We start from the raw sequence: 19703 nt of genomic DNA on the forward strand, positions 1-19703 counted from the left end.
GAGCCAGGGAAAGGGGCTGCATCACTTTTATTGTCTCCCATCACCTCTGGTTCCCCTGCCTCCCCACCCCTGCCCGGCATAAGGGCATGCGCCTTCCAAGCTGTCCGAGGGCACCCGCCTGGCCTGGTTCGGTCCTTCTAGCTGCCTGCAGAGGAATGACTCCGAGTGGGGCTGGGAGCGAGTGGGTGCCGCCTTCCTCCCTAGCAGAGGCTGGGCACCCACACAGGGAGAGCGGGGCCCTCACCCTCTGCCCAACCCTTGCTGGGCCTCTGTCGAGGTTGTCTTTGGGGCAGGGAAGTGGGGGCTGGTTGGGGTCAGGCCAGGCATCTAAAGGGAATGCAGGGGTCAAGGGGGAGGGCGGGGCATCTCCTACTGAGAAAGAAAAGAAATGGGACTAGCTCAGAAGTCTTCTGCCCATGTTAAACTCCCCGAGGCGGGCAGGAGCCAGCAGAGAGCAGGAAGGGGGCCAGGGACAGGTGGTGGGCATGAAGCAGAAGCACTGGGAAGGGCAGGAACTTGGGTACAAATGGGGTGTTCAGGTGACACAAACATGGTCCAGGGACAGGAGGGAGTGAGGAGAACACCGGACAGGAAGGGGTGTAGAAAGGTGGGAGCAGCTGCCCTGAACCAAGTGGTTCCGGCTGAGAACAGCTCCCTCCTCTCCTGGCCTGGGTGAGACCTCTGGCTTCCCCACCTCCTACCTTCAGACACTCCAGAACCATCTTGCTATCCCAAGTCCTGAAAAACCTGGGTAGGTGTGTCTCAGACCACTTCTACTTGGCCAGCCCACCTGCCCTAGTCATTTCCACTCACCCTCTACCAGTAGTCGCGTTTGGGCGCTGTCTTTGCCGGCCTGGCAGCAATAGGTGCCCTGGTCCTCAGGTCGCACGTCATGGATGACCAGGCTGTGGGTGGGGCCATGGCTGCGCAGCTCGTACTTGTCTCCGGGGCACAGCTCGATCCCCTCCCGCAACCAGCACACGTGGCCCCCGGGGCGGGACACTGTCACCTCCAGTACTGCCCTGCGGCCCGCTAGAACCGTCTTCTCTCGAGGAGGGCGGCGGCACATCTGGAGAGGAAGTGCTGGGGGTGGAGGCCTAGGTTTTAAGTTAAGAGAAAAAGAAGACGCAGGGCCCCCTACCCCGCCTGGAGGAGAAACTCATCTCCCCTCCCCCTGGGGCCTCAACTCCTGGTCTCAGGTCTCTATGCCACAGGCCCGTTACTCTGTAGCCTAAACCCAAGGTTTCTTCCTCCCCAGGAAACGCACTCCCCTCTGTGACCCGCCCCAGGAGAGCCCCTCGAGGAAGGAGCTTTCCTAGGACAAGCCACCAAGCTGCCTGCCCCAAGGAAGGTGACGCCCCCTCCAGGCCGCCCTCGCCGCGGTTGCTTACCCTCCACCTCCAGCTCAGCTGCGGACTGGGCGGGTCCTGCCTGGAAGCGGACCTCACCCGCATCCTCCGAGCGCAGCTCACTCAGCACCAGAATGTGTTTCTTCCCTGAGGATGAAGAGGGCGCTAGCCAGGCTGGAGCCGCCTCTAGGGCGGGATCGGGGATGAGGGTGGGGCCGGAGTTGGTCCCCTGGTCCTTTTCGACGCAATAAATATGCGCTAGGGCGGGGTGGCGGTGCGGAATTGGGGTGCTGAGGGGGCAGTGGAGCCGGCCGGGACAGAGGACTCAGAGCTGGGGGCTGCGGACAGACAGCGAGACAGCTCTTTGCCCGGGGACTGGGCCCATTCGGGCTGGGGGTGGGACTTATCGTAGTGGGGCGGGGTCTGTGGGAACCCGGGCCACTGCAGCAAGGGGCCAGAACCAGTGGAAAGTCGGCCAGACCTTCCTGTCGGATGCGGACGCGGCCTCCGGGCCTCAGTGGGCGGCCTCCGAGCTTCCAGCTCCCGGTGGTCTCGACCTCTGATACGGTGCACTCGAACGTGGCGCCGTCCCCTTCGCGGGCTCTCACCGACTGGAGCTCCGAGAGCACAGAGACCACCCGCTCTGGGGCGGAGCCAAGGGCGTGAGGCGGGACGGGGCAGAGGGGTCCTACCGTCCCGCCCCTCTCCCGTGAAGCAGCCGAGTCCGTCCCAGGAAAGGGCCTATCTGCAGCCCCCAAACCTACATTAGGGTCCGGCCCCAGCAGCACCCCGTACCCACCGTGCACGGTCAGGCGGACAGGGCCGGCACGAGCGGTCCCCACCAAGCAGCTGTAGGTCCCGGCGTCCAAGGGGCCACAGCGCCGCAGCTGGAGAAGGCGCCGTGTACCGAGGGCCTGGAGCCTGAGCCGAGGGCTTGGGCTGAGCGGGCGTCCGTCCTAGGTGTGGAAGTGGCAGGGGGTCGTGGTGAGGCGGTAGCTCCCTCTGTTGGTGCCAAGCGGTTTCAGGGGGCGTTTAAAACCTGTCTGTGTCCCCTAGGCTGGGATGGAGCCGTTCTGCGCCTGAGTACCGCGCTAAGAGCCTCACTGGGAAGATGTTGCCCTTTGAGCCCGATAGGGCTGAGAAGGGGCTTCATAGACACGGGAAGCCCAGGGTCATGTACCAATCACACTGCCATGTGTGTGGATTCGGAAATTAGGGAAATCTGGATTCAAATATGGGCTCTGCCCCTTTTGTCTTCCCCTGGGCAATACTTCACCCCACAGAGCCCCAATCTCCTTGTAGGTAACATGAAGATAACGAGACCTACCTCAAAGGGTTGTTGTAAAGATTAAAGGATTAAACGTAGAGCAAATCTGAGCACAGTGCTAGGCACATCCACTCAGTATTCTAGTGTGTTTGGGGCATTATCACTGTTGTTAGGATGCTGAGGTGGGCGGGGCTGGGATCTGACCTTCTCCCAGGTAACGTCAGCCAAAGCCTGGGAAAGCTCGCACTCGAATGTAGCTGTGTCCCCCTCAGTCACCTCTAGGTCGTGTGGCACCTGCACAATGGTCACTGGGGCCTCTGGGAGTGAGAAGAGGAAGACGGTACAGAGGGAGCAGGGGTGAGGGCAGGATGGGGACCTGGCCCCTGGGGACGAGAACACTCATGGGCACAAGGGTCAATGGTAGACACACCTAGGCCAGGCCATCAGTGTGGAGGTCACTGGTGAGTGGGGGATGTGCTGGAACAAATAGTCCATGGGGATGCTGATCAGTGAGGGTACAGGGGTCAATGGGCAAGAATGGCCAGCTGGCAGTAACACTTGAAGGTGGCCAGTGTGGGACATGCTGGTGCTAGAGGGGAGTGGTGTCGGGGAGCCAGAGCAGAGATACCAGTGGAGGCCCCCACAGACAGGCATGGCCAGTGGGGGCCACATTTGGCTGGATGAGCAGGAGACCTTGGATCACGGGGGACGACACAATGGCTTCAGAGAAGCAAGGGGGACCTTAGAACAGGTGTGGCCAGTGGGAAACACACCGGGCTGGAAGCCACCATGGGGACACTCAGCAGAGGTGCTAGTGGACTCATCCTCAGGCACAGACAGTGGACCACTGGGACTTGAGTGGTCAGAAGGCCACACTCAGGCAGGCGACAGGGGCATAGCAGGCAGGTGTGGTCAGCAGGGTCACACTCAGAGCAGTCAGTGGGGCCACACTTGTGCGGCTGTGCTCACAGTCAGTGGTTCACAGAGATGGGAGGCTCAGTGTAGCCATGCTGCATCATGCTGTTGAGGAGCCACACTCAGGTGGGGCAGTCACTGGGGCAGTCACACTGTAGCAGAGAGGTCAGTGAAAGGCACACTGGAACAGGCATGGTCAGTGGGGGCCACACAGGGAGGGGGGGGTCAGTGGAGTCACACCCAGGAAGTCAGCAGGCAGGCGGTGGCCTGGAGCCCGCACCTCTCACAGTGAGTCTGGCCGCACAGCGCAGGGAGTCCGTGGTGAAGGAGATGCAGCCTGAGTCAGCCAGGCCCAAGCCACCAAGTACCAGGCGGTGAGTGTGGCCCTCGGTGTGGATGTGGCACTGAGGCCCCGGGTGCAGCCGGATTCCACCTCGGGCCCATTCCCCGGTCACACCCTCCTGGGACAGCTCCAGCTGGAAGGCAGCACTGCCCCCCTCAACGACGGCCACATCCTCCAGAGGCCTCAGCACCCTTAGCTGCCTCGCTGGTGGGGGGAGACAGGGAGAGGGAGAATGAGAGCTCAGGCTCCAGGCATGGCTTTAGGGGGGCTCGCACACCCCTTAACTCTACCTTCCCCACCCCTGGCACCCGACCTAGTGAGGGCCTATGGAATGAAGCTCAGAACCAGGGTACGGGAGAAGGCAGCATGGCCCACCAGACATGGGGCAAGAGATGAGCTTATTGGGGTTAGGAGAGGGGACACACAAAGGAGATGGGGTGCAGTAGAAGTGAGGAGTCTGGGTGAGGGGTGCTGTGACCCTCACCCAGAAGGAGCACAGAACTGGGAGTCAGACATGCCGATAACGGACTCTGGTTCTGCCACATGGTTTGTGTGCTGTGAGGCCTTTGACAAACTGCTTAACCTCTCTAAGCCTTAGTTTCCCCAATTACACAAGGCAAAGAGCATTGCAACATGGGTCTATTGTGACTAAATGAATGAAATAAGTTCTAAGACAGTAAATATCACCAGTGAGAACCATCTACCAAGCTCTGTGCAGACACTTTTCATAGTATCTCATGTAATATCTCCAAAGACCCTTAAAGTAGGGGCCAGCTGCATTTTTAGGAAGACTTGGCCCAGGAAGGTTAGGTAATTTGCATGAGGCCACACGGGGACTAGAAGGTTCCAGCCTGGGGCGTGGGGGCGCTACTTGCCAGGCATCCCTGCTTCTGAAATGGGACATTAGAGGAACATATAAACGCCACAAGTCTTTTAGAAGGTAGTATTTATGTTTATACCAAAGCCAATATGGCCATTTAAAATTAAAGGCAACATCCACACGGAGTTCCTAAGGTAAACAGAAAACACTAGAAAAAGAAAAGTTTTGCTTTGGGAAGGCCACTTCGGGTCACATTCCTGGAGGTCAGCCAGGGCTGACTTGCCTCAGCGGCAAGGGGCAATTTGGTGGGGGTCTGAGGGCCCTGGGCCAGCCAGGAAAGGACTGCCTGTTAGGAGAGGACAGGACACTCACGCCTCACGCTGAGCCTGGCCAGGGTACGATCGTGGTGGCTCTCGCAGCCATAGGTGCCCTGATCAGCCAGCACGACACTATGGATGAAGAGGCGGTGGACATGGCCCTCCTGGGCCACAGACACGCGGGAGTCGCAGGGTAGGGGCTCCCCACCCCGAAGCCAGCGCACGGCCCCTGCCGTGCCCACTCGGCCCGTCTCCACTTCCAGGCACACGTCCTGGCCTTCCTCCACCCGCACATCCTGCAGCCGCCGAAGGAACAGCAGCTCCGTTTCTGGGGAGGAACGGGAGGGGGCCATGGAGCTGACCCTGGAGGGGCCTGGAAGCTGACCCCCTGCTCCATCTCACTGGTTGGTCCCTGGGCACAAGGACAAAGCCACGAGGAAACAGGCTGGGAGAACAGGTACAGGGAACAAGACCACTGCGTCCCCATCGGGATCAAACCTCGAACGTGGAGCCGGGCACTTGTGGCTGCGCCCCCTGCTTGGGCAGTCACGGTCCCTGCGTCCTTGAGCTGGCATTCTCGCACAGTCAGTGTACGGCTGGATCCATTCTGAGCCATCTCCAGCCTGGACCCTGGAGTGACCACGGTCCCATTGCGCAGCCAGGTGACATTGGCGTCTGGAGGAGAGACTTCACACCGGAATGTGGCATCGTCACCCTCGTGGACGGTGAGTGGCATCAGCTCTGAGACCAGCTTCACCAGTGGTGGTTCTGGTCAGGGGAGATCAGGCAGTGAGGTGGGCTGGGTCTCTGCCCCTCCCTCCTTTTCATCCTCACCAGCAGGTAGAGGCCTCATGCCCAGTTACTTAACAGGCCTTTCCAGAGCCTACTGTGTACCAGCCACAGGGGTGTCCCAGAGGACTAGATGCCAGCTCCCTGCCTCTCTTGGCCCACTCCTCTTCATCCCGGCCTGGGGCCCCACCTGACTCCCTATTAATAATAAATCACTTACTATGTATGGATCCTCCTTATCTCCTTCAACAGCCCGATAAAACCAGCAATGTCCTCCCCACCTCAGAGGTGTTCAAGGACTCTGAAGTTAGCAATTTCCTGGGGTCACACAACTACTGGGATGCAGAATCCAGACCGGAACCTGGGGGTCACTCCAGAGCCCCTTCTTTTAACCACTGGGTGATGCCTCTTTCTACTTGAGGGTTTCTGGACAAGGGGCCCCTGAACCCCTCTCCAAGCAATGGCTGTGCATGAACTAGTTGTAGCTAGAGGCAGTGAGGTGGGGGTGAGGGATGAAGGGGTCCCAGAATGGTGGGGGGGTGTGGACTTTGGGGGCCCAGGGCCCACAGGGTGCGAGGGGTGTGCTATTACCTTCCACACTGACGAGGAAGATGCGGCTGTCCTGGGGGGCGTCGCACAGGTACTCCCCAGCGTCTCTGCTCTGTGCCCCCCGCACCCGCAGCGCCTGCCTTGCCCCGGCCTGCTCCAGCTGCACCCGCCCCTGGCTCGCCAGCCGCTCCCCGTCCTTGTACCAGCGCACAGTGCCCCCAGGCCCAGAGAGGTGCACCACCAGCTCTAGGTCCCGGCCTGGGGTACCACGAACCCTTGTCTGGGCCGCCTCAGGGGCCACCACCCTCACAGGGGGCTCTGTGGGGACAGAGCTGTGGGTCACTGGGAGGAAGTGGCTCAAGGGCTATGTGGAGGGCAGTGGGAGGCAAGGTTCTGAGAGGGGTGGGACGAGGAGCAACTAAGGCATGCTAGTGAGGTGGGGAAGCTCGGGGAGCAGCTCTCAGGCTTCCTGCCCAGGCTGTACTTACCTGCTACCTGGACAGTGAAGCTGAGGCTGGGGGCCCCTGGGGCCTGCCGGGACTGACAGGTGTAGAGGCCTGCGTGAGCCGGCTCCGCAGACTGGATGCAGAGGATGCGGCGGGGGCCCTCAGTGCGGAGCTCCAGGCCCTCACCCTCCTGCACCGGCCTGCCGTTGTGGCTCCAGAAGACCAGGGCCCCTGCCCGGGACAGTTCGCAGCTCAGCATCACCAGCTCTCCAGGTGCCACACAGACTGGGGCAGGGGCTGCCTCTGGGGCAAGGAACTGGACTGGGGGCTCTTGGGGGAGAGGCCGGGGGAGAGAAAGAGAGAGAGAGAGAGAGAGAGAAGAGGGCATCAGCTTGGGCTTGCTTCTACCTCCCCCACCTTGGGCTGGCCCAGAGCACCCACCAGCCAGGCTGACGTTGAAGGTGACAGCTTCATCACGGGTCTCACACACATATTCCCCAGCATCCTTGGGCTGGGCGTGGGGCAGGATCAGGGTGCGAGTGGGTCCCTCAGCACCCAGCTGCAGGGCATCCGAAGCTTCCACCTCCAGCCCATCCTTGTACCAGCGCACCTGGGACCCAGCAGGGGCCACCTCACAGCGCAGCTCCACACGCCCCGGAGCCCTGAACTGCAGGTCCAGGGAGCGGGCTGCCGGGCGCACGATCCTCTCTGGCGGGGCTGGTGGGTGAACAGAGAGGGGCGCAGGCAGGCTCAGCCTCACCTGCTAGCTCCTCAGCCCTCTCCCTTCACTGTGTAGCTGGTCCCTGGGAAAGGGACCAGCTACAATCCACGGCACCTGTGGTGCGCCAGGTGCTATGCTAAACACACAGCAGCTCCTTCCTCTGCCGCTCCTGGCACTCTCTACAGGGGTACAGCTGCTGCCTTCACTTTACAGATGACGACCTCTTTGGAGGGAAGAGACTCGTCCAAGGTCACATGGACAGAAAGAGGCCCAGATCTGTCTGACCCCAGTGGATACCCTACCTGTCCCCCACTTTCTTTCCCCTTCCCTGCTTTGCCTCTGATGCACTTATACCACCTGAAAAACCATCCGTTTTATTTACTTGTTGTCTGTCCACTCTCACTAGAATGCTCACTCCATGAATACAGGAGGTTTTCTCTTACTGGTTCATTACTGTACCCATCAGCACCTGGAACAGTGCTGAGCACAGAGTAGTTGCTCAATAAATACTGGTTGAGTAGATGAATGAATGAGTACGTTTGATTGCTAGACTCTCTTTACCGGGGCCCTGGTCCCTGTCCTGACCTGATTTGGAACACCCAGAGCTCTCTGATGGCCGAGCACAAGGAGACTGGAGGACGAGAGGGTGGAGAGGAGGAGCGCTGTGTGGGCAAAAGGGGAGCCCCCCAATGCAGAAAGTGGGATATCTGGGTGTCTGTCCCTCAACCTCCTGCTTTTCTAGCTCTCCAGGGCGCCCCAGGGACTGCTCACCTGTGACAGTGACGGTGAAGAAGGCGGAGTCGTCTCCAGCGTCGCACACAAACTCGCCCCCGTCTGCGGGCTGGGCAGCGGGAAGCACCAAGCGGCGGCAGGGCCCGTCACTCTCCAGCACCAGGGACTCGCTCTCCTCCACCTCGAGCCCGTCCTTGTACCAGTGCACCAGGGCATCCTCCCGTGACAGCTCACACGTGAGCACCACACACTCCAGGCTCACGGCGATCAAGGTCACCTCGTCTCGGGGGTAAATGATGCGCACCGGGGGCTCTGCAGAGTGGGGGCAACCACAGGCTGTCACGAGCTCACTGCCAGCCTCCCTGGAGCCATTTGGCAGCATGAAGTCCCTGTCACCCACAATAAGAAGAGCAATGAGGATAATAACAAGGAATCGTAGGCCCACAAACTGTTCTCTCAAGTCCCTGCAGCCACGGGTGTGACAGAATCCAGCATGCTCAGATCAGTGCATTTATCATGTCACATCCCCGCCCCCACTGGGGCACCGGCATCATCCATCACGTTAACATTTCCTCAGGGTAACATACAGATGTATTCACTCCACGCAGAATCATTAAGGAGTACAAATAGCTTCACCGTGTTTGAGCTCAGGTTTTACTGAATTGATGTCAAATGCCTAACTTACAAAACACCGTTTGGTTTTGACTTTTCGATTTTGGAATTTGGATACGGGATTGTGGGTCCGTAGTGGCAGATACTCATGTACCACTTTCTCAGGTTCTAGGACCTGCCCTCTGCACCTCACACATTTAGCCTTCACAGTCATCCCTGGGGGGGGTGGGGGGAGCCCGGCGGCGGCTTTGTTTTATCCCTGATTTCCAGATGAGGAAACTGAGGTGGAGAGTGACCAAGCCACTTCCTGAAGGTCACAGCTGGCTCCGCCCACTCTAGGGCGGGAGGAAGAACCACCCCTGGTTGAGGGGAGGCTCAGGCTCTGCGGGCAGTGGCGGGGATTCTGAGCTGAGCGCAGCTCTCAGGTCAGCACCACACAGGAGCTCTGCATCTGTGGGTGTTACCAACACCTGTCTGAGAGTTCCCCGGGGATGCTAACTGCTGATTCTGGGAGTTCATCTCCAGCTGCTCAATGGCAGTTACTACTCCATAGGAAGAAACCTGTCACCATTGGAGGTGACAGTGCCCTGAGCCAGGGCTTGCCCTCATTCCCGGGTACCCTGGGAGTCTCCCAGAATCTTACCTGAGACATCTCGGTGCTCCTTTAGCATTCAGCCCCCTTGTGGCTGGGCTGGGAAATTGGTAGTTTCCTGGTCTCAAGTTTGTGCAGGGTCACCAGCATGGGCAGAGGTGCCCACCAGCACACTCAGCCCTCTGCCTCTGCAAACCACCTTCCTAACTGGGCTTGTTATGAGTCTAGAGAATTCAGGCTGGTTCTCTGGGATCCAGCAAGGTCGGCTGATTGCAGTGTGACTGCCTGTGGGGTGAGGATCAGGTGGAATGATGGGGTTGGGGTTCCTGCACAGCTGTGGGACCTCGGCTTGGCACCAGACTCGATTCTCCCTGTGGACTCGATTCTCGGTCCACAGCTGGGGTGGTGGTGTGTGAACTCCCCTGTGAAGAATCTGGTTTCTCGCATGCAGGCCAAACGTGGGCTGGCACGTGTGTGGCTGAGGCCATTGTATCTGGCCAGGGTGTGGAGCCGGAGAGCTTGAAGGGACTCACTACAGGATGGATGCACAGAAAAGCTTTGTGTTTGTGCCAAGCTGCACTGTTGGGGGCCAAGGAGTGGGGGGCCCTAAGCAGCCCAGCCTAGGATGAGGCATTATTCCTAGGACAGGGCTGGGGAGGGGCAACAAGACCGGCAGCAGCAGGACAGTCCCTCCAGCGTAGCCAGCGGTGCCTAGGCCGCACTACCCTCAGCACCTCCACATCCCCACACCAGGACTGGCCATGGCCCTAAAGCTCCCGACACTGAACTACGACTGCTTCCACAGTCGTCCTGTGCTTTCCCACCTTGAACATTCTCCCTCACCTTCAGCTCAAACCCCACCCACCCATTCCCACTTAATTAACTTGACCCTGCTCCAGGTATCCGTTTTGAAGGCGCTTTCTACTGTCCACCTGGTTAACAGCCCCTGGCCTTGGGCTCTCACTGCACCCTATCGTGACCCTGGACAACCACACTCTAAGACCCTCTACAGGGTCTGCCTTTCAGCGATTGAGTATGTGGAGCCCAGCCCGGGGAAGCATGGCGACTTTCTCCCTGACTCTCCTGCTCTTATCTCTTGAGCCCTGGCCCTCATCCTTCACAGCACTTGTCCCCAGGTGTCGCTATACATTTATTTCTATGTTTGTTGACTTAACAGAGGGGTCGCTAACTCCAATGCCCACAGGGGCCAGGTAGGTAAGGCCAGTGGCTGAAGTCATCTGGGGAGAAGCAGGAGGGTGGGACAGGAATGTGGGCCCCGTATGGGGGCAGCTGCTACTCAGCACCAGCTGTCTGTTGCCATGGGGGGCAGTGGGACCAGAGCCGCCGGGTCTTCTGCGTCTTCAAGAGGATGCCTAATGCTGGATTGTTATCTGAACTGTCCTGAGTTTGGTAAGACTCTGCAGGTCAAACAAAACACACCTGTGGGCTGCATGGGGCCCTGGGGACTACCTATCTGTGACCCTTGGTCAACGGGTGCCGCCCCAGCTAGACCGCAGCTCTCTGAGAACAGGGGATGGTTCTGCTCTGCGCACCAGTTACCCACACACCTGGCCCCACCTGGCGTGAAGAAAGTGCTCCGTAAATGAGACTATGGATCGGAGCTACTCCTGGCCTTGGGTGCCTGGCCGGGGAGCCTGCTCACCCAGGCAGGGAGGCCCCATACGGGGGCATCCGTAACCATGCCCCCCACCCCCGGCAGTGTGCTAGTTAGGGGCTATGTGACCAGCTCCTCCAAGGGCTCAAGACTGTCCTCTGGTGACCTCGGGAAGCTGGGGGAGGCCCACACCTGTGACGGTGACGGTGAAGGAAGCTGATTCGTCATCGATTTCACACAAGTACTCGCCAGAGTCCTCCAGCTGGATGGCAGGCAGCACCAGGCGGCGGACAGTGTCTTCCTTCTGCAGGAGCAGAGCTGGGCTCTCCACCACCTCTTCCCCATCTTTGGTCCAGCGCACCTCGGCCCAGGGCCGGCACAGCTCACAGGTCAGCACCACACGCTCCAGGCGCACGGCGGCCACGTACACCTTGCTGCTAGGGTACACAATCCACGCGGCAACGTCTGGAGGACGGGGACCGCATGGCCGGGCGTCAGGGGCTAGGGCGATGGGCCCTGCCACCCTGCCTGACCCATGCCTGGTCCCCACTCCTGGAAAGCGTGCCATGCGTGGAACCGGGCCCTCCCTCAGGTAGCGTCTTGTGTCTCAGCTACTCAAGACAGCTGCTCACAGCTGCAGACAAAACCACTCCCCAAGCACATCAAGGGCACGGCCACAGTCCCGGCCATAGAACATTCCACATTCTCTGGTTGGGACAGGGACGGTATGAAGGGTGGGGCCAGGGAAGAGGAGGGTTGGGTGCCCAGATGGAGCTGGGGTTTCCCAAAGGCCTCAAGATCTTCTGACCCCTCTAGCATCTACCTGCCCTAAACTGCCCAATGGTACCACTGCCTCAGCAGGGGTTTTCCGGAGAACAGAGAGGACAGGGCTTCCCTGTGACCAGCGTGTTTCTGACAATGCACTTCCTGCAATGACTGGCCCTCAGGGTACAGGCTGTGGGTCCGCCCGCGTGTGATCGGCAGGAAGAGGGAGGCCAGGGCAGGGAGCCCCTCCCCCGTCCCACAGGCCCCACCCCACCTGTGATGGTAACGGTGAAGCAGGCACGCTCGTCTCCAGCGACACACTGGAACTCGCCCCCGTCAGAGGGCTGGGCTGCAGGCAGCACCAGGCGGCGATGGGGTCCTTCGTTCTCCAGGACCATGATGTCGCTGTCCTCTACCTCCTGCCCGTCCTTGTACCACTGCACGGGGGCGTCCTCTCGGTCCACCTTGCAGGCCAGCATGACGTACTCGGAGGTGATGGCGTGCACAAACACGTGCTCTCGGGGATCCAGGATGCGCACAGGGGGGTCTGGTGGGAGCAGAGTCAGGGTCACATGGGTCCCCCCAACACGGGAGATGTGAGTCTGTGCTGGAGAACACTGGGAAGGTCGAGGCCATGCTGTGTGGGGGATGCTGGGGTGATGACCTGAGGCATGACAGATCACGTGACAGAAAGACGCTTTGGGAGTCAGAGAGGGTCAGAGGCCACTGGGTGGGGACTTGGGAGGAGGGAGGCACAGAGAACCACTGTCTGGGCTGAGAGATCAGTATCACAGACTACGGCAGGGCCACGTGGGAATGACCTAGCGGTACCACAGTGGGACAGCTGCTCCCATGGGCAGTGAGTTCCCTGTCACTGGGTGCATCCAGGCACGGGCTAGGGGACCTCCTGGCAATGGAGTTGGAACTGGGTTTCCACTTAGAGTGAGGTGAGCTGGCTGAGTGGGTCCCAAGCCGCCCTCCCAGAGTGGTTCTGCAGGCTCTGTCCTGCGTGTTCCGGCTCCGGCAGTTGGGGGCCTGGGCGTACGCTGCACTTGTAACAGGCCCCTGCAGCAGTTCTGAGGCAATCAGGACACAAACCAGCGTCTGAGAACCACTGGACCACTGCACTTAACACCTCCCTTTGACCCTGCAGCCTGCGACAACAAGGTAGGTAATCCTGCGTGTAAACCCAGCTCCAGTGTTTGCTAGCTGTGTGATAATGGGCACATTGCATAACCTCTCTGAGCCTGTTTCTTCATCTGCGAACTGGTGATATATTGCCTTTCATTTAGTTGTGCAGATTAAACCAGTGTGTACTTGAAGAACCTAGCAGAACAGATGGCTAGTAGACGTCCAGGACGTGTTAGCTCCTACCCTCCTTAGTCGAACGTAGCTCCCCACACCCTCACACAGCAGAGGGTACACAGCGGGCCGGTGTGTTTGCTCACGGGAATATTAAGAAGTGAGTGCAGAGTGGCCTGAAACACATCCCCTGGCCCACCAGGACTTCCATGGAAGGGACTCCACACCCCAGACAGGCCACCTCAGCTGGAGGAACCCAGGCCACCATGGTTCCTGACCTTGGACGGTGACCCTGAAAAAGGCCGAGACCCCTTCTGCTCTGCACTCAAACTCGCCACTGTCCCGGACTTCCGCAGCGGGCAGGATCAGGCAATGTTTCTGTCTGTCCATCTTCACCACCAGCGACTCGCTCTCCTCCACCTTCTGTCCATCCTTGTACCAGCTGGCCGGGAAGTCCATGCGGGAGAGCTCACACGTCAGCACCACCCGCTCCAAGGTTGTGAAGGTCAACGACACCTTGCCCTGGGGGCTCAGGATGTGCACCGGGCTCTCTGTAAGAAGAAACTCGCTCGCACCCAGCCTCCCACCCCTGCATGTGCTCGCTCGAGGGTGTGGGACCAACAGGCCAGACAACTGCCGCTCACACACCAATCCTTAAGAGCAGTGGTTTCAGTGTGCACAGGATTCCTAGGGAGCCCGTGCAAGTGCAGATTCTTAGTCACCTTGTCCCGAGTCTTACAGGGACCGGGGAAGCTGCGTGATGACCCAGCTCTCCAGGTGACTCTGATGGGGGTGATCCCTGGTTGCGTTTTGGAAATGCTACTCTGGCTATGAGTTAATCCTCACTTTGCCCTCCTCCTGGGATGCTGGCAGCTGACCACCTCAGTGCCCTGTGTGTGGGTGCTGAGGCATTCTCGATTGGCCTTACCATCTCTGGTAATGGTGGGACAGCAAATGCCAGCATGCTCCCTGAACTTGCAGACCCCCACCAGCTGTGGTCCCAGGGCACCTAGGTCCCTCTCCTTCCCTGTCTCCAAAGGCCGCAGAGCGTGACTCTGGAGCCAGACTGCCTGGGTTCGTAGTCCAGCTCCACCGCTCATTCGCTTTGTGACTTTCTTTGGCCCAGTCACTCAACCTCTCTGTGCCTCAGTTTCCTCATGTGCAGAATGGGTTGACAAAAGAACCTATGCCCTAGGGCTGTTAAAAGCCTTGTGTTAATGCATGTAGAGTGATAAGGACTGTGCCTGACACATAGGAAGGAGCTATGTCAATGTTAGTGATCACGAGGTAGGGCAGGAAGCTAGGGGCCTAGGAGCCAGGGCCTGTGTCTGTGAAATGATAAACGGGACAGAATTCTGTAAACCACGAGGCACTCCAGAGAACCTGAATATGACGCTGATGAATCAGCAAGGGGTCCCCCGTCCGTGGCACGTGGTTTGCAGCCTGCCTGCTGGACCAGGGTCCTCCAGCTCAGCCCACCATGGGCAGTCCTTACTCTCACAGCCCAGGTGTGAGAAGTGCCAACAAGACTCGTGTCCTGGCCTTGTCTGCCCACCTCGGGGGCCCGCCAGCACTAACCTTGGATGGTGAGGGCAGCCGAGTCCTGCACGCCCGTGCAGCTGAAGCCGACGAGGGCCCCACTGTCCTGGCGCGTGACGGCGTGCAGGGTGAGTAGGTGCTGCAGGCCGTTGTGCTCCACGTGGTACCGCAGAGTCCCGGGCTCCACCTGGCCCTCCAGCTCGGTGCTCTGGAGTTCTACCCCATTAAGGAACCAGGTTCCCGGGATGACGGTGGAGAGAATAAGGGAGAAGACGGCATCTTCCCCATCGTACACCTGCACGTCCCTCAGACCTACCACCACGCGAGCTGTGGGCACTGAGAAGGGGAGAGAGTGCAGCCATCAGAACTAGAAAGGTAAGCCCTGGCTGGTGTAGCTCAGTGGATTGAGCACGGGCCTGCGAACCAGAGGATCGCGGTTCGATTCCCAGTCAGGGCACATGCCTGGGTTGCAGGCCAGTTCCCGGCAGGGGACACACAATACATTGTGTGTCCTCGGCAGAGGCAACCATACACTGATATTTCTCTCCCTCTCTCCTTCCCTTCCCCTCTAAAGATAAATAAATAAATAATAAGAAGAAAAAGAACTAGAAAGGTGATGGAGGGCAGATGTTGCAGGTGAAGGACACTTAAGAAGCCAGGGACCCAGAGCTGCAGAAGGAAGAAGAGGGTGTGACTCGGGGCGGCGCTGCTGACAGGCCGGGTCTGGCAGGGACCACTCACCGAGGCGAGCAGACCCGTGGAACACAACGTGGGGACTGCGGCCGTGCTCGCTGACTGTGCAGATGCGGAAGCGGTAGTCGCCCTCGGAGGGCACGCAGTCTCCCGACACCTCCACGGCCCCGGCGTTCTCAATGCTGAAGCACTGGACCCAGTCTTCTGAGCCCACCTTCTGCCGCTCCAGCCGGTAGACGAAGGGGGTCTCGGGAACTGGCTCGGGAGGCTTCCAGGTCAGCAAGACCATGTTCTTGTGGCCCTTCAACATCTCTGCCAATACCGGGGGTCCCGGGGGATTGTGCTTGATGCCTGAGACAAAGGCACGGTTTGTCCTGGGGCCCTGCTCCGGCCACCCACCACCCTCCCACCGGAGGTCCACTTTGCCACCCCAGACACGAGCGTCTGGTCTCCCTTGTGCTCTGGCCCCCTGTCCAGCCCTTTAGGACCCCGGCCAGAGGCTTTTGCGCCCTCACATTTGACTCTGAGAAGAGTGGTGGTACGGGAGTTGCCCAGGCTAAAGGTGACCTCGCCAGCATCTTCTCGAGTGACGCCCGGAAGGACCAGGGCGTGCATGTGGCCGGAGCTGCTCTGGCAGGTGGTCGGTAGGTCCTCCCCGTCGCGGCTCCAGCGCCCCTCAACCCCAGCCTCTCGCGTCTCCACCAGCAGCACCGCGTTCTCGCCCTCGAGGACGTCAAGTTTCCGGGGCAGCCGCTTTAGGATGGGCCCTGAGATGCGGACAGAGCCCATTAGCCCGAGGTCAGGGCACCTGTCCCTCTCAGCCTCGGCCTCCTCCCGCTGGCCAGCCAACCTCTGACTGTCACACTGGCCACAGTGCGCACCCGGCCCCGCATCTCGCACAGGTAGACACCGTCGTCATCCGCCTTCAGCCTGTGAATGATGAGGCGTCTGATGGTGCCCTCCTCGATCTGTTCGTATTTGCGGCAGGGCAACAGCCGCTGGTCCTCGCGGAACCAGGCCGTGGGAATGCGGGAGTTGGGCACTTTGCACTCCAGCATAGCAGTCCCATGCTCGTGGCCCTCCACGTCCTGCAGGGGCCTGGAAAAGCGGAGGCGGGGCTCTGTGGGGAGGAGAGAGACCAGAGAAGGCTCAGACAGGGAGAGGGACTCCTCCTTGTGTCACCGGCAGCCAAACCCCACATCGGCCACGGCATTTGCTTTTCTCCCAGAGCTGGCAGGCATTGTGGACTCACAAGAAAAGTTCCCAAAGGGAAATCAGATGGCCTAAATTCTCATCTGACCCTGACACTGGCCCCGTCACCTTGAGCAAGGCCATTTTAGTGATCCTGAGCCTCAGGTTTCTTACCTGTAAAGCAGGGAAAGGGGACAGAGGGCTTGGACCACATCAGTGATTTTCAAACTGTCCCTTAGGGCCCCATCAGGGGCACGACACAAATTCTGCCAGGGTCTGAGTTAAATTTCCTTTTTAAAGTACTTTTAAGCATTTTCAAAAATGTGTTTTGCAAAAAGAAAGCATGATGTTGGAAACCAGCTGGTGGGTTCACCTGAGTGAGGATGCCGGAGAAGTGCTTATGTCCAATAGCTCTGGGGAGCTCTGCCTTCCTGCTGGGTATCTTGTATTCAGAGAGTTTAGCCCCCCTGGCCGGCATGTGGTGGTGTACCCGTGAGGTCGCCACTGTGGCACAGGTGCCGCATGCCTCAATGCATGCCAGGGAAGGCTCAGAAATTTGCCAATTTTTTTCTTCTAGGGGGAAAAACTTGGGAAATAACTGGTAAAGGTAAAATCCCGCAAGATGGGACGAATTCCTAACACGGAGAGCTTTAACTTCCAGTGTGAGAGAGCGATGTTTCCCCATTTTCTGTTTTATGAGCATGTACTAGACATTGCTGGTGACTCAACTTTGCAATACAAATTTTCTCTCCTTCGCCTTCCTCCTCTTGCAGACCTGGGGAGGGCAGTGAATGCAAGGATGCTCAAAAATCGCTGGGCAGTTTTTCTCCCACATTTGCCTTTGGTGTGAGCTAGGAATTTCCCAATGGGAGGCCTGCAGCCAGCCTTTGCCACAGGGCTCACAGACCAGACCCCTGGATGAACGCAACCTCAACTTAAAATGTGTGTATTCAATAAAAAAGCCCACTCGTTCTGATTGGCTTTCTAAGCCCATGTTAATAAGTCTGGACTTAGAAATTTACAGCCAAAGCCCTGGCGGAGTAGCTCAGTTGGTTGGAGCTGAGTCTGAGTGTGTCTGGTTCCATCCCCAGGCAGGGCACAGACAAGAATCAACCAATGAACATGTAAGTGGAACAACAAATCCACGTTTCTCTCTCTCAAATCAACAAATTAAAAAAATGTAAACAATTTCCAGCCATAAAACGATCCTTTTCTCTCTAATATGTTGGGGCCTTAAGTGGGATTTCCATGGTGGGGGGCGGGGGAGGAGTAAAACAACAGAGGTTGAAAAGCCAGTGGACCAGAAGAATTCTAGACCCCTCTCAGTTTGCAAATGAAAGGGAGGTTTTTCCACCATCTGCTTCAGGATCACCTGAGTTTGCTAATAAGTTCCTGGGTACCATGGAGACCTACTAAATTCGCATCCCCAGGCGGTGGGAGGCCGGCAGGAAACAGGATTTCCATACTCAGCGCCCGGTCCCCCCGTCCCCCCGTCCCCCTTCCCTGGCCCAGTCTAGAGGGCAGCGCGGGGCACGAAGGGGTGGTCGGAGTCAGGAGGGTCTGGGAGGGGGGCCGCTGTACCTTTGACGTGCAGCTGCACGGCGCTGAGCGTCTGGCCTGCCGAGTTGCGCGCGGCGCACACGTAGAGCCCCTGGTCCTTGGCCTGGCAGTAGAGCACTTTGAGCACGAAGCCGCCGTCGCGGTCGCGGTACGTGAGGCGGCGACTGTCGGGGAGCAGCGGGCGGCCCTCCCAGTGCCATTCGATCTCAGGCTCTGGCTTGCCCATCACGTAGCAGCGGAACTTGGCGTGCTTGCCCTCGTTCACCCAGAAGGTCTTGGGCGCGCACTTGAGTGGCTCCACCACGGGCTTGGGGGCCCCGTCGGAGTCCTCGGGCGGGCTCTCTGGGGGCTGGTGCACCTGGAGCAGCGCACCGACCTGCGCGTGACCGTGCGCGTTGCGGGCGTGGCATACATAGACGCCCGAGTCCGGCAGCCTCGCCGCCCGGATGCGCAGCGCTAGGCTGGCGCCCCCCGTCCCCTCCGCGCCGCCAGGCTCCAGCACGAAGTGACTGCTGTCCCACACTTCGTCCAGGGCCATCCCGTCCTTCTCCCAGTATAGAGTGGGCGCGGGGAGGCCCCCCACCTGGCACGCCAACACCACGTCTGTCCCCCGAAGCACCCATTGCGACCGGGGCCCCGTTAGGAACACCGGGGCGCCCTCTCTGGTCCCGGGCGGCAGCAGCGAGGGCTCGGTGGGCTGGGGATCGGGCTCGGGGGCTGGCGGCTCCAGCACGGTGATCGCGGCCGCCGCGTAGGCCTCCCCGGCCGCGTTGAGGGCGCGACACACGTAGACCCCCGCGTCGGTGGGCAGCGCGCCAGTCAGCAGCAGGCCGTGCTCAGCCCCGTCGGTGGGGAAGCTAAAGCGCTCCGAGGCCGCCAGCCGCTGCCCGCCCTTCTCCCATACGACAGTGGGTGGCGGCTCCCCCAGGACCACGCACTTGAGCTCGGCCTCGGCGCCACTTACCACCCGCACGGGCCGCGGGAAGCGCAGAAAGCACGGGGGGCTTCCCTGATTGCCCGCGCTCGCCTTCATCACGGCGGTCGCAGACGACCTGCAGTGCTCAAAGGAAGGGCGGGCAGTGGACGCTCAGACGCCCGGAGCTACGGCGGGAACCTGGGAGGCAGGGTGCGTCTGGGGTCCGGCGTGGGGACTGTGGAGCTCTCCCAGAGCCGCCCGCTCCCGCCTGCCTCCTTACCCTCCGCCCGGACCTGCAGCTCTGAGGTGGCGGCGATTCCCGGGCCGGAGCGCAGAGATCTGGGGGCAGTCCTTCCTGTTTGCCTTCACAGCGAGGGGCCCGGCAGCCTCCCCAGCCCGCAGCCGGGCTTCCTGCTCCAGAAAGCTTCTCTTCCCAGCCCCCTCCCACAGCCTGGGCCTCTTCCCCTCCTCCTTCCCACGTCCAGCCGCCAGGTCCCCAGCCACCCGCCAGGCTTGGGCCTGAGTGGCAGAGGCGCCTGCAGCTGCCAATCCCAAAAATATTCTCTGATGACACAGCTGGAGGATAAGAGCCCAGGCTGGCTCCTCGAAGCTAAGTTTAGAGCAGGCGGACCACCTGCCCCCCGCACCAGCCCCAGTTCTAGCTCCAGCC

General features: G+C 59.8%; 1 protein-coding gene across 3 annotated transcripts; it reads right to left on the bottom strand.

The window, feature by feature from the left end:
- Nucleotides 1-9: 9 nt before the first annotated feature.
- OBSL1 (obscurin like cytoskeletal adaptor 1) lies at nucleotides 10-19491 on the bottom strand. 3 transcript variants are annotated; one of them, XM_037029092.1, is made up of 21 exons: nucleotides 18139-19491; nucleotides 16217-16486; nucleotides 15882-16133; nucleotides 15415-15717; nucleotides 14713-15009; nucleotides 13413-13685; nucleotides 12107-12379; nucleotides 11260-11532; nucleotides 8288-8560; nucleotides 7237-7512; nucleotides 6838-7125; nucleotides 6392-6667; nucleotides 5510-5779; nucleotides 5067-5339; nucleotides 3812-4078; nucleotides 2821-2933; nucleotides 2149-2305; nucleotides 1831-1992; nucleotides 1392-1496; nucleotides 814-1083; nucleotides 10-145 (listed from the first exon to the last, which is right to left on the bottom strand). In XM_037029092.1, exons 1-21 carry the CDS (start codon nucleotides 19148-19150, stop codon nucleotides 138-140), a joined length of 5691 nt encoding a protein of 1896 aa, XP_036884987.1. In that variant the 5' UTR covers nucleotides 19151-19491; the 3' UTR covers nucleotides 10-137. The 3 variants fall into 3 exon arrangements, with proteins under 3 accessions (XP_036884987.1, XP_036884986.1, XP_036884988.1); XM_037029091.1 differs by having other exon boundaries at nucleotides 10-1083; XM_037029093.1 differs by lacking the exon at nucleotides 6392-6667 and having other exon boundaries at nucleotides 10-1083.
- Between the last annotated feature and the right edge of the window lie 212 nt (nucleotides 19492-19703).

This window comes from Sturnira hondurensis, unplaced genomic scaffold (assembly GCF_014824575.4).
Source record: "Sturnira hondurensis isolate 20B ecotype Veracruz unplaced genomic scaffold, ASM1482457v3 Scaffold0020237, whole genome shotgun sequence".
In the NCBI taxonomy this organism is placed as follows: domain Eukaryota; kingdom Metazoa; phylum Chordata; class Mammalia; order Chiroptera; family Phyllostomidae; genus Sturnira; species Sturnira hondurensis.